This window comes from Amblyomma maculatum, chromosome 4 (genome assembly GCF_055883805.1).
Source record: "Amblyomma maculatum isolate TAMU_Amacu chromosome 4, ASM5588380v1, whole genome shotgun sequence".
Lineage (NCBI taxonomy): Eukaryota > Metazoa > Arthropoda > Arachnida > Ixodida > Ixodidae > Amblyomma > Amblyomma maculatum.
This window is the reverse complement of record NC_139347.1, coordinates 37,098,388-37,111,148: the sequence shown is the minus strand read 5'-3', so window position 1 is coordinate 37,111,148 and position 12,761 is coordinate 37,098,388. Positions and strand designations below refer to the sequence as shown.

The 12,761-nt window shown below is 43.0% G+C and overlaps 1 protein-coding gene across 1 annotated transcript; it reads left to right on the top strand.

Moving 5' to 3' along the window:
- Positions 1–12,106, top strand: LOC146190730 (clathrin light chain-like). Its single transcript, XM_084601102.1, has 6 exons — positions 1–286; positions 798–832; positions 1,948–2,074; positions 4,881–4,992; positions 8,792–9,022; positions 11,394–12,106. Exons 1-5 carry the CDS (start codon positions 112–114, stop codon positions 8,976–8,978), a joined length of 636 nt encoding a protein of 211 aa, XP_084457228.1. The 5' UTR covers positions 1–111; the 3' UTR covers positions 8,979–9,022; positions 11,394–12,106.
- Positions 12,107–12,761: the final 655 nt, after the last annotated feature.

The following is a 12,761-nucleotide window of genomic DNA, read 5'->3' as shown; positions in this document are numbered from 1 at the left end:
TGGCTGACGGACATCTTGTTTCCATCAAAACGGGACAGTTGTGGGTTTTTTTGCTCCGACCTCACTGCAGTGCGATTGAACTGCTCCGCAGATTCCGCCCGCAACTTTAGCATGGCCGATTTTGATCAGTTTGAAGCGAACTTCGACAATCCGCCGGTCACTGAAGAGGATCCAGCGGCTGAATTCCTCGCCCGAGAGCAGAATGTTCTGGCCGGCTTGGAGGATGACAACTTTGACGGTGTTCCCGTGCAGCAGCCTCAGCCACCACAGCAGCAGCCTGCCGTCGGTGCGCTTTTTCAGGCTTTATTGTTCTGTTTTACTGGTTTCGAGCGCATCTGCTGCTGCTGAATAGCCGTAAGCCTACGGTCGTGTTTCGTGCTTTCCCAGGGACCTTCCCGTAAAGTCGGAATCGCTCGAAAGCTGTGTCACTGCCTGCGTAGTGATTGGGGCGTTACTTGCGGCCTTGTTGAGGCCAGTCAGCACCTGGCCAGTTCATTTAGCCGATGTGCTAGTTTTTCTCATTTAGTTGGTATTACCGCGAGATTGGGCGATTCCTGGGACTAAGCCATAAGTGCTTAATAGCCTCGACAAACGATATGCCGAATAGATCCTTGTATTACGTACGAGCACTGCTTTCACGTCTCGGTCTTGGTACGCGTCTTTGGCCTTACTAGCAGGCGTGGAAGATCACGTGCCTTGAACAGCGTAGCACCCGCGATCAGGAATATTTGACCGTTGATCATACTCGTTTTCGCTTTTTTCGTGCTAATGTATTTTCTTTACTTACCCTGCTGCAGATGGCCCTTTGGACGATGTCGCTGCGGAAGTGCAGGTGTGTTTTATCTTTTGGCCTGTTCTGATCATTTGCTCTTAGGACTGCTGAAGTGAAGTGATAAAAGTGTGTTGGCCGTATAACTTACGAGCTCTTGTGCAGCAGGCGCAGCAGTTGTGAGTCAAGTTCCTGGGTTCAAGTTATGGGTGACTTTGGGATCCGACATGCAACAGAAGGAACTTGGGCTGCAGATTTAATTGCCCCACTAGTGGAAACTCAATTTGTGCCTTGATAATTTGTCATTTTTCCTACAGTTGCAAAGTAAGGTTAACTACATGGCTACACTATTAATGTGGTAGGCAAAAAAAAAAAAAAAAAAAATATATATATATATGTATCATGAGTTTTCCTCTGGCAGGTGGAAGTTGGCAGGTGATACGGTTGGTGATTGGTCGGCGAGTTGTGCACAGCCACGAGATCATGACATATTTTAGCTGGCAGGAGCTGGGGTGAGATTCGAATCGGACCCCTTGGATCCCTGAACCGGAACTTTATATCTGTTGGATGGTCTTTCATGAATTGTGGTAGCTAACGGCTATATGCTTGTGTGTGAGAGTAAGGGTTTACTGATGTGTCGCAAAGTGCATGTGTGTAAACAGATTCGCATGGGGAACCACAGCTTGCCCTTCAAGGCTCACTGTCCGCAAATTTTTTTTAAACTTCCCGGTAACACCACAAAATAAAAGAAAAAAATTTAGTGCTGTGCAGCCCACGGGGTATTGTTGAAGAAAATTTGCATTGTAAGCAAGAAATTGTTCAGAACAACTAAATTTATGTTCATTTGAGAAACTGCACCATTTTTATTGCTATTTGCATCGGGTGGTTAATAGGTTATGGGAGAAGGGGCTAGATGCTCTTGCACTGTTCCATGGAATATTTTAGGCTGCACTCGCTTTTTCTCTTTTTGTTTCAAGTAGCCAATGATGTTATTCTCAGTGCAGAGAATTATTTCAGAGCAAGACTGGCATAAACTAGCAGATATTCATTTGGTGTGCAATACAGAAAAGAAAACACACGAAGCTATGCTTCTGTGCACCTACCTGGGTGCATAGCAGAGCACTGGCACCTTTTTTTACGTAGTGCCTCTTTTAAAGCAACCAGTCACATTATTGCAGATGAATGGACCTTCCCAGCCACCAACTGTCGTCCCGGATACCTCACCACGACCTACTCCTGTTCGTGAAGAGCCCGAGAAAATCAAGAAATGGCGCGAAGAGCAGGCCAAAAGGCTCGAGCAGAAAGGTTGGCTTCGTTTTGTTTGCTCAGTTTCTGGGCAAAATTTATGTCTGATGTGGAGTTCTTTTTTTTTTTCTTTTCCTGGAGTTCGGACTTCTGAGAAATCAGAATTCGAAAAGTTGGTCCTTGAGGCTTGCAGTTGCAGGGCACACATGAGTTCTTTTTTTTTTTTCTTTTCCTGGAGTTCGGACTTCTGAGAAATCAGAATTCGAAAAGTTGGTCCTTGAGGCTTGCAGTTGCAGGGCACACATGTGTATGCACGTAATAATGTGGCTACTTTGTTCTTGCAGGAAAAATTGTCCGTAGGCAGAATTGTCTGTAATGACTTGTGAAGAAAAATAAGGATTGTTAAAAAAAAAAATTGTAATTAAAGTTTGCTGCTGTTGGTAGTGATATGCAGTGAAGGGGAAATTAGGCATGATACTAGCAGCTCCCATGTGGACCATCCTGGTCGCTCTAAAATGATGCAGTGCAATATGAACTGTCTGCTGGTCTATATAGTACATGATGACATCTTGTGGTGTTGTGCACATCTCCGATTTTTCACATTGTGAGAACCGCCAGTACATATCTGCACTTTAAGTCGATTCACACTTGCAAGTCGCGAAGGACGTGTCACCGGCTGTCGCATGTGACGAGAGCTGCGCAGCGCGACCAATGTTCACACTTACGAATGCGACCTGCGGGTTGCTTTCTACATCTTGTCTATCTGGACTGTTCACCACATAGAGTAAAGCTAACTTACATTCATCTCAGCTGAGCCGCTGATTAGTTTAACGGTTGGCGACCGGCAGTCTCGAAGCTGGAAAATCGAGCAGTGGTCTAACAGCCTGCGACTGTCGCTTTTCGACCAAAACGGTTGTGCGACCTCGGCGAGTCGCAGGTGTGAACGGCCCTTTAGTTGGCTCACAGATGGTGAATGCAACTTTAAGTGTTGCAGGAGAGGCCAATTTGAATTTTCTGCTTAGGCATTCATGCAATGCAGCATATGATAGGATGCCTTGACCAGGTACTATAAAGCATGAGGCCACAACGCCACCACTCAGGCATTTTAGCTTTCACACCTGATTTTTCTCATGTTCTGCTCTCCAAATGACAGCATAGAAGACATCTGTTATGGGTACTGGAGAATCTCTTATCATAGCTGTCTGTTCTACTGTGACAAAAGTTTATAGACCCCTATGGGCTTCATATTTCTTTAGCTGTGTGGCTCCTACTAGCCATGCTTAGCTTGTTCATTAGTCAAAATAGTGACTAATGGCCTAGTGTGCTTAGTGGCAATTCTATTGGCCACTTTGTGCTTTTGCTGGCATACTTTGTTAACATATGAGTTCTGCACCTGGGTCTTGATTTGTTATTTTGCGAAGCCACCTTCTATCTCCGCTGGTCATGCACAAAGGCTGCATTGTTATTGGGTAATCTTTTCTGTGTAGTTTTTCTTTTTTTCGATATGGGACCGGTCGTTTAGTTTCTGAAGGCTATGAAGTCAGAAGCATAGCATGGTATGGTGTGTTGGAGGTCCTAAAGCTTCACAGGGGATTTTAGACTCTGTAGCCAGCTAGGATTTTATTACACGATGGTGATGTCGGAGGCAACAGAACTGCTGCAAGTCACATGAACTCACAAAACAGTGTAAATTGACTGCTTTGGTGCCAACTGTGAAGTCACACGGGCTCAAGGAACCTTGCACAATACAACTGAGCGCTTGGCAGCAGCGGGTCTCCCGTCAAACAACCCATCCTCGTATATTGCCTATACTTCATCTCACAAGATATCTGCAGCACTGCAAAACGCAGAAGAGCCCTTGCAATTGTGCTTCTACAAAAACAACGCAAAGAAGAGCTTTTAATGTGCCTAATTATCTTCATTATTGTTTATCACTAAAGCACTACGTCAATTATAAGCAGCGCGTGGAACCCTTTTCTTCCTCGAGATATCCACGTTAACACTAGAGTGGAAAAGAAGAAACTGGAACAGAGCAGTGGGTAAGTGCCTCTCGCCCCTGCGCACTATAATAGAGAATTGTGCTCCTACTGTCACCCTCGCCAATTTGGGGGGTGAGAGGCACGTAGGAGCAAAATTGTCTATTTTGGTACGCATGATCCTGATTACACCGGGGTGCCTCTGCCTTTGGCAGTGCTGCAGATATCTTGTGAGACGAAGTATAAATGCACGGGCCTCACCACTGCTCCCTCCTTGACTTCATCTGATTGGCTAACCTTTCTTCATTTATTTAACTACTCACTTTTTTTTAAAACTCTCTGAACTCCCGTTATGCCGTGGGGCAATTAACAATGTTATTAAAAAAAAAAAAGTAATCTGTATTCTTTGAGTGCAGGTGACTGACATATGGTGGCTGCATGTAATGGCCTCTGATGTCAGACCTTGCAAATGTCTGTTTCACGATTGCAAATACAGAAATTGAGACTTCAAGCAGCACACAAGGATGGATTAAATTATTTCAAGCACATTGATGCTCATCGCTTCCAGTCGTCGCATTCCCGAGATCCTGCTTACCATTTTTAACAAAAGTGAACCTGCAGATTTCGTTATCTACCCCTTGAAGTAAGATTCCACTTGAGCTTTTTTATTTATTTATTTACAGCTGTTTGTGCTGCTACAGGCATGAGGGTACTTACGTGTTGATGATCACTGTAATTCATTTCCTTTCCTTGAGGGATCCAAAACTGACTTATAGGTGCCTGAATAGTTCAGTCCTTGCATTCATTGGGTCTGCACAGCAAGAGGGCATTGAAATCAATTGCTTTTTAATGTTACTTATAAAAGGTTGATGGCCGTTTCATTCCTTCAGATGCTGAAGAAGAAGAGAAGAAAGCTGAGCTTCGGGCAACAGCAAAGAAAGAGCTTGAGGAGTGGTATGCACGGTATCACGAGCAGATTGAAAAATCCAAACTGGCCAACAGGTAACGTCCCGAGAATGCGTTCTTATTTTCCTTAACATGTGCATATGTTTGCGTTTACCCATTTTATTTCATTACATTGGAGCAAAATACTAAACACATGGTTATACATCTCCAGCACTTCGACTAAACTCGCTATTTCCCTGAAAGACTCGCCTGAGTGTTGTTAGAGCCATTTGTGATGTTATGACATCTGTTTTTGGTGCCAGTCACATTACTCACTTTGCATTGCAACTGCTTTGGATGCCTTTACTCGTTTAATTTTCATGACTAGATACATGGTGCCATCTTCGCAGTTGCTGGTGTCATTGGTATTGCCACAAGTTAATGCTCCTTTACAGAATGTTGCCTTACGAATGGAAAATGAATGAAATATTAAGAATTTTTTTAGGATGTGCCACAGGTTATAAGGTGTCCATTTTTCTCCCCACCAGCAGTGCATGTTTGGAGCAGGCATAAAGACTAGCGATTGGGAGAAAGTGTGACAACAGAAAGAGTTCTGCGAGAAGGCTTGTTTTGCCAAAACTGGCTAGTCTGGCTTTCACTGAAATTGAAAGGGGTGTTGGTTGTGACACTGTGGTGAGACATCTTGTGCAACGCCACTATTGAGGTTGCTGGTGTGGAAGAGTACATTTAGAGAGTTTCCACTCTGTTGTAACATCATCATAGCCTACTGTACGTATAGTGTCTCTGCTCTTGGTGCATTTTCGATCTCACTTTTGAGCCTGAATTATACCACTGTAGACTCAATAATTTGACATCAGTGTTTGACTAGTTTGCTGTTGAAGCATTATTCTGCCTGTGCCTTAAAATTTTAGTTGATGGCCTAAAAAGAATTATGTGCACTTTATTGGTAAAAAAATTGCATTTGCACTTTTGGAACGTGCACAATCTATATTTTCAGTATGTATAAGTACCAGTGTATTTCCCCCACTTTAATTTATTTGGCACTCATTTTTTTCTGATTGATTTCACCACTTTTTGAAAATTTTCTTCTGGCTGGTTCAGTGGGGTTCCACTTCGTTTGCTGTCACAGCTCCTCTATTATGGACTACTCCGGCCGCGTTAGGGGGTTCATATTACTGGCTGCTGCAGCCACTTCTAACTGGTGTCTGCTGTTTGTTTGTTGGTCTGTTTTAATGGTGAACTGGTTCCTTTCACCTCTCATTGGTGCTTGTAAGAGATGGATTACTCTTTGATGGACGTGTTCATGTACTCTTTTCTGTGTTTCTCCTTTTTTCCATGCTGTTCAGAGAAGTGTCCAAGTAAGTGTGCAAATACAGTTGTGTGGCTTTCTCTCAAAGCACATTGCACTGTGTTTTGTCTGCTGCGTCTTTTTTGTCTGCACCATTTCCTTCAGGAAGCCTGAAAACTAAGTCTAATATATTTTTTATAATTAGTACCAGCATTATTGTTATGTTTAGGTCACAGTTGCCACATCCAAGTGCTTTGCCCCCCCCCCCCCCCTTTTTTTGTTTGTGTGCGTGTGTGTGTGCGTGCGTGCAAGCAGATTGTTTAATGCTCATTAAATTGGCTCATATATTAAAGGCTTGGAGAACTTGTACAAATTTCCAATTGGATGATGGCTGGTCAACTTTGATTGACAGGTTGATTTCATGGGGAGGTAACTGATAAGTTTGTACTCTATGGACTGTTTCATTTTTCCTGATGGTACAAGCTGCACGGCAAATTCTTATAGTGAGTAGCATTTTGCAAATTTAATTTGTAGTGTGTAGAAGTCACTTTGTTCAAATCTTCATATCTGTGGTGGTAATTCTAATGCACTGTTTCAGAAGCTCCCTTTCAGTGCAGTTTGTTATCAGGCTTCCTGGGCCAGGCTTCTTTAGCATGGCATTTTAGCTTCATTTCTGTGCTAAATGGTGTCCTGATCAATTTTGGAAGGAAATAGTGTTGCATGTGATATATTATGGATGTTTGCACAGCTGTAAGGGGTAACCCAGCAAAGGAGGTAGCCCTGTGGGTGTGCACTCGGTGGGAAGTTATTGGGGAAAATAGTCATCTGAAAAGCACTGTCTCGAAATCAACTGCAGGTTTCAGTGGTCGTGCATTGCTCCTGTTTAGATGCCAAAGCATAGCTATGTTGAACAGGAAATCGCTTGCAAGAGGCCTCCTTTTATTTTAACCCCTGGGAGAACCTAAATACTGAAGTCAGCGTTGTTGCAGTTACAGATGGGCTTCACAATCTTTCATCAGAGTCGTCTGTTGTTTACCTTTATTTATCAAGCATAGTGGTGCTGACTGAATGCAAACGACAATTGAAAATGATAGATGAAATAGAGGCACAGATTACTAATTAACTAGTCAATTGTATGCGTTCTTTGCTGTTGTTACCTGGTTGGCGACTGCTGTATTCTTTTTTTCACAAGACACTTTAGCACAAAATGTTGCAATCTTCTAGGCTTCCTGACCATGAGATTTGTCATAGCGTTTGCATGCAGCGTCTTGCACTGTTTGCTTATAAGTTGGGGCACCTGTGGTCCTAGCATGGTTCAACATTTTTCTCACGCATGATGTCTCGGTTGCCAGATGCATATTGTGCATAAACCTACCTCTATTAACTGGTATCGATTACCGTAGTAGCTTGATTGGAAGGCTATTGTCATAGAAACTGCGAGAAAAACTCTTATTACCCACACAAAATAGTCTATAAATTTTTGCTCTTTTTTTCTTCAGCTGCTAGCACAGCATAAATGCGTTGGGTTTCACTCACTTTTCAACGGCAACTGGTAATAAATAGCTAACCTAAGAATTTGTCTGAGAATTTGAACAATGATGGTTGCAAGGCCTTTGTTCCATCTTTTAAATTGCAGTGTAACATAATGAGATCTTGATTTCATCAGCTTACAGCCACAGAAGGGAGCTTGTAATAGCTAATTTATACTGTAACAATTCAATGGCTTTGTAATGAAGAAAAAGGTCACCATGGTTGTGAGATCAATAGACAAGTGAAAGTTAATTCTGTGCAATAAATATTTATTTCAGCATAGCGATAAAACTTCTAAATGTTTTGCATTTGCAGGAAAGTCATATTGAGCTAAGGTTTTTTGCCTGTTTGAGGCAGGCGCTCTACTTCCTGCTTACAAAGATAACATCAAATGGCAGCTTGGGACATAAATTGGCTCATATTCAAACTTTCTCGTATTCTGAATTTGATCCCCGCAAGGATTAGTCTTGAGCATGATGGATAAAACTACCAAAATTGCCTTTTGTTGGCCTCCAAGACTGCAGAAATGGGGAAGTTGGTCACAGTTTGAGGCAGCCAATGGCTTGAAAAGTCAATCATTTGAATGCACAAGAGCAGCTGTTCATATGGTGTAACATCGATGCTATGGCAGGCAGCATTGGTATCATTTGCCACTGTGACTGAAAACTGATTATGAAACTGTTTTTGCTTGCGAATGACAAAAAGTGCTAGCCTAGTTTGCTAGAACACATAATCTGGTTTTGAATGCATTGCAACTTTGTTCTGAAGAAGAAAACAAAAATGCACAGCTGCAACTTGCTACTGGCTTTTCACCACAAGGGAAACTTTGCAGACAATGAGGCTAGACTTCTCGTTACCTTTTAATTTAGCAGTGCAACAACCGCTTCTTTAGTGAACTAGTATGCGATGCTGTGAACTAATGCTCGGGGGTTGTCGAAGCTAGAACAGTTCTCTCTATTGGCTTTACGGTGCGATCAGTGCTCTGATGTTATGATCCGAGGTGGTTGTCAAGTTCGGGAATTTCCTCGTCTTCCATGCCCTCTGGGTTTCATGGCTTCCAATGCTGTGGACTTGCAGGAATGCCGAAAAGGAGTGGGTGTGTGAACGGGACTCGCCAGCGCCCAAGGGCCAGGAGTGGGAGGCCATTGCGAAGCTGTGTGACTTCAACCCTAAGGCTGCGCGCAACAGCAAGGATGTGTCACGCATGCGTTCCATTATTCTGCAACTGAAGCAGTCCCCACCACAAACCAACAAGTCACCCTGAGCTGTGGTGCCCCTCATTGGACTAGCCTCTCATCAGCTGTAAAGGTGGGTACTCGCTGTTGCTGCATCTCGTACAGGAATACGTGCAGGCACTGTCCGCTTTAAGACTTCTGTGGAAACGCTCGAACAAAACATTTGAGGCCTAAAAAGAGCTTGAGTACAGATTGAGGCTGGCTTGTATTGACAGATTACCACATTCTAATGCGTTATACTTTTACTGAAACAGTGCTTTTGCAAGCTATAAAAACGAAGTATTAAATGCAGGTACCACTTCCACTGGTAGTTTTGGAAGTAAACTCTGGCGAGGTCAGGACTGGGTGGATACTTGAAGCAAGGGGTGCAGTGTTATTCACTTCAACGCAGTGCTCTTTGAGTTTGAACTTTGATTTGCGTGATGATCCATTTTTAAATCCGTTTATCTTGAATATGCACCTTTTGCTGCCCAGCAACCATCAGCGTGCCCATAGGAAGCCAAACAGTTTTTAAACAGCTTCCCTTTAAGTTGGAAAACTGTAGTTATGGGTTTTTAATCTAAAACTATGTTTAAAGTAGTACCGGTAGTTGTTTTTATAACTAGAGTGGGGCTATTATTTATGCTCTACCTTGTTATCATTGCTAGCATCACATATTGAAAGATATAAAACAAGAAAGCCTAACACGAATATTGTGTTGAGTGGCTAGGTTGTGCAAAATGCTTTCTTTCTCTTTGACGTGTGCTCTTATGCAGTCACCAGCTTGTGACACTCTTAGCCATTGTTTTGTAGTGAGACATAAACAGTAATTTCAAGTTTGATTGGTTATTTCATGATCTGACCTGACGTTCGCACCGCTTGTGAATCATACTGGATGGGCCCACTAATGGCACAAAAAAATAAAATTAAAAAGAAAATAATAAAAAAAATGATGGAAAGAAAACGTTCAGTGGATGATTTTATTATTCATTCTTCTTGCATACAATTTTAATTGTTGGAGTGCCCTAATCATACCAGTTGCACAACTTCGTTTTGAGACATAGACCTGTTCGCTTCCTGTGGCCACTATGTCGAAGTATGCAGATGGATGCACTGTCTAGGATTGGCTAACAAAAAACTGCCACCATTAGTCTAACTTCAGAACTGCTTACCGTATTTGCACGATTCTAACATGCCCCCGATTGTAACGGGCAGTAATATTTAATGCCTGGAAACCACGAAAATAACTTGGCGGCTGATTTTATCGCGCACAAGAAGTAATGCAGTGAAGAAGCGTCTGAAAATTGCTTAAAACATTTAATGGAACAAAATCAGCACACACAAACACAACCAAGGGACGCGGGATGCCATAGGCCTTCAAAGTCGGAAGACAGCTTTTTCTCACTGTCCACCGAACACGAAAGGTCATCTTGAGTACCATCTAAAGGGTTGGAAATTGCACATTTTTAAATGCACATATGACCATTGCTAGCGGGAGGGCCTTCCACGTGCTGTGAACCCATCTCGCAATGTCCCAGAGCGTCTCTCTCTTGAGATTGCTTGATGGCTTGCTCACAGAGCTAGTCGCTCTACGCTGCGCCCTTGGTGCGCACGCAATCCTTTATGGGCTTAATTAAGCCACGGTACCATGATTCAAACTCACGTCGAGCGGCTGGAATAGCTGGACAAACACGTAACCAAAAAAAGACAAGAGGCGGCTCACCGAAAGCCCATTGGATTGGTACTGAGGCTTCCCTTTTTTACCAGGTGTACCATAAAAGGTCCTAGTCAAGTCGATTCCCTACTGTGGCGGAGTCTGTCCCACTGTGGCGCAACGCCACCAACACCATCTATCTAGTCAGCCTTATCTAGTTCTCAAGGCGTCGTTTGGTTGTCTCCACAGCCCTCTCATCCCGCTGTGTCACATCACTGTCCACCGCAGTGTTTCCTTGGGGCTGTCCCCACCACCGGCTTTGCTGATACAAATGGCAATATGGCTGGCCATGGCTTATTGAGCTGCTTCGTTTGGGTTTTGAGATTTCGGTTTCGGTATTGAGATTTTTCAGTTTTAAGTCCGATTGTAACACGCATGTATTTTTAGACGCTTATTTTCTGAAAAAAAGTGCGCGTTAGAATCGTGCTAATGCGGTAATATATATTAGTTGTTTATTCTTCTGATTTACTTGTCTGATTTGTATACGTTATGAACCTTTTTTTTCCTGCCTTTGTTTCACTGGTTTTCTTGCCAGGGGTCACTGCAATTATCAATACTCTCAGAATGTGCAACTTGTATGCATTTTATTTTATTGTTCACAATGGTCATGGCGGTAAGCTTGCCTCAGAGTTCTCACACAATCAGACCGTCAGTTTTCAGTATGTGGGCCCCATGCAGGATTGTGAAAAAATTCTCAGAAATGTTTCACACCAGCTTAAAAGGATGTTTGTGTGCACTTTTTGCTTTTCAGAGGTGACATTGTATGAAAAGCCTGCTACACTATGGTGGACAAGAAATACTGGTGACAGACGCCTCTGATACTGCCTGCAATAGCTACACACATGGAGACTCTTGTAGAGATTCTCTTTGCCCATGGTTGTCTTGTTTGTTTATTCCTCAAGAACCTGGAAACCAGATTTTAACTTTTCGCCATTGCCCTTGGCGTGCAACTTCCTTTCTTCAGCCATGAATGACGTGCATTTTGTTATAATGAGTAGAGTTTTAGTTTTTGTGCATTATCAGAAGACTGTGCTATAGCCCTGACAATGAACTATGTTAACAATGGTCATTTACCACAACTAGCAGTGTTTTACAGCAGAGTTAGTGCTGTAAGTGTTGCTATGTTGCAGAGGTTATATTGGCACTTTTTCTTTATTGAATGCTTCACTACAGTCTGGAAATATCAGTTAACTGCTGTGGGAAGGGGAACAGACTGCTTAAACCAGCCTATTGTTGCACAATATTGCTCCTTTGTTACTTGTTCGTGCTGACCATCTTGAGAGGGAACGGTGTACTTGTTTACAACCTGGCACCCTGCGCTGTGTAAGTTTTTCACTCTTAGTGCGTCATTGCTTTGCACTGTGCATTTGATGTTAGTGCGGCAGCAGTTGTGACCAGTGATTGCGAGTGATTGTACTATTTATGATTCACTTCGTAAATAAATGAGGACATTTCACATTGCAAGATGTGTTGCGAGACCTTTTTTTTTGTGTGGGGTGCTGGTGGCGGGCTTATCCTGCTGCTGCAAATTTTTGTTCTTGTTTGGAAAGGGAAATTAAGTAGAGCAACACTCTGCAATATCAAAAGCCGTTCATTAACTGTGTTTGACAAAAGCGCCCTTGTGCCACATTTCAATGCTAAGCCTTATGCTAGTACTACTAGCAAGTTGTAGCCATAATGCTTTGGCTCCAAGATGTGTGCCTCTCTGCAAAAATAGTAGTAGTAGTGCGTTTTTTTTCACCTAGCCTCATTTGGAGGGACTAGAAAATGGGTTCGAAGGTTGCCGGTAAATGTGTTCACTGTGTATAAGGAATGCTTTTGGGCATTTGCACAAAGTATATGTATGCTTAAAAACCTGTTTTTTGCAATTCGTGGCCTGCTTGGTAGTGATGGAATTTAGGTCTACTTTCCTAAATGGTCTACGTCATGACTACAGTGATGTTATGGTGAGTAACAGGGGGCCTGAGCCTGGCATTGCTATTCACTGCAAGCATGACATCATGGCAGTCGTCTCCATGGTAGTCTCTGGGACACTGAAAATAAACCAGGTGGTAGCGCGTGATGTTGCAGGGAACTAGAATGAATAGTGTAGCGGGCGGAGGTTTCCACGTCTCCAAAA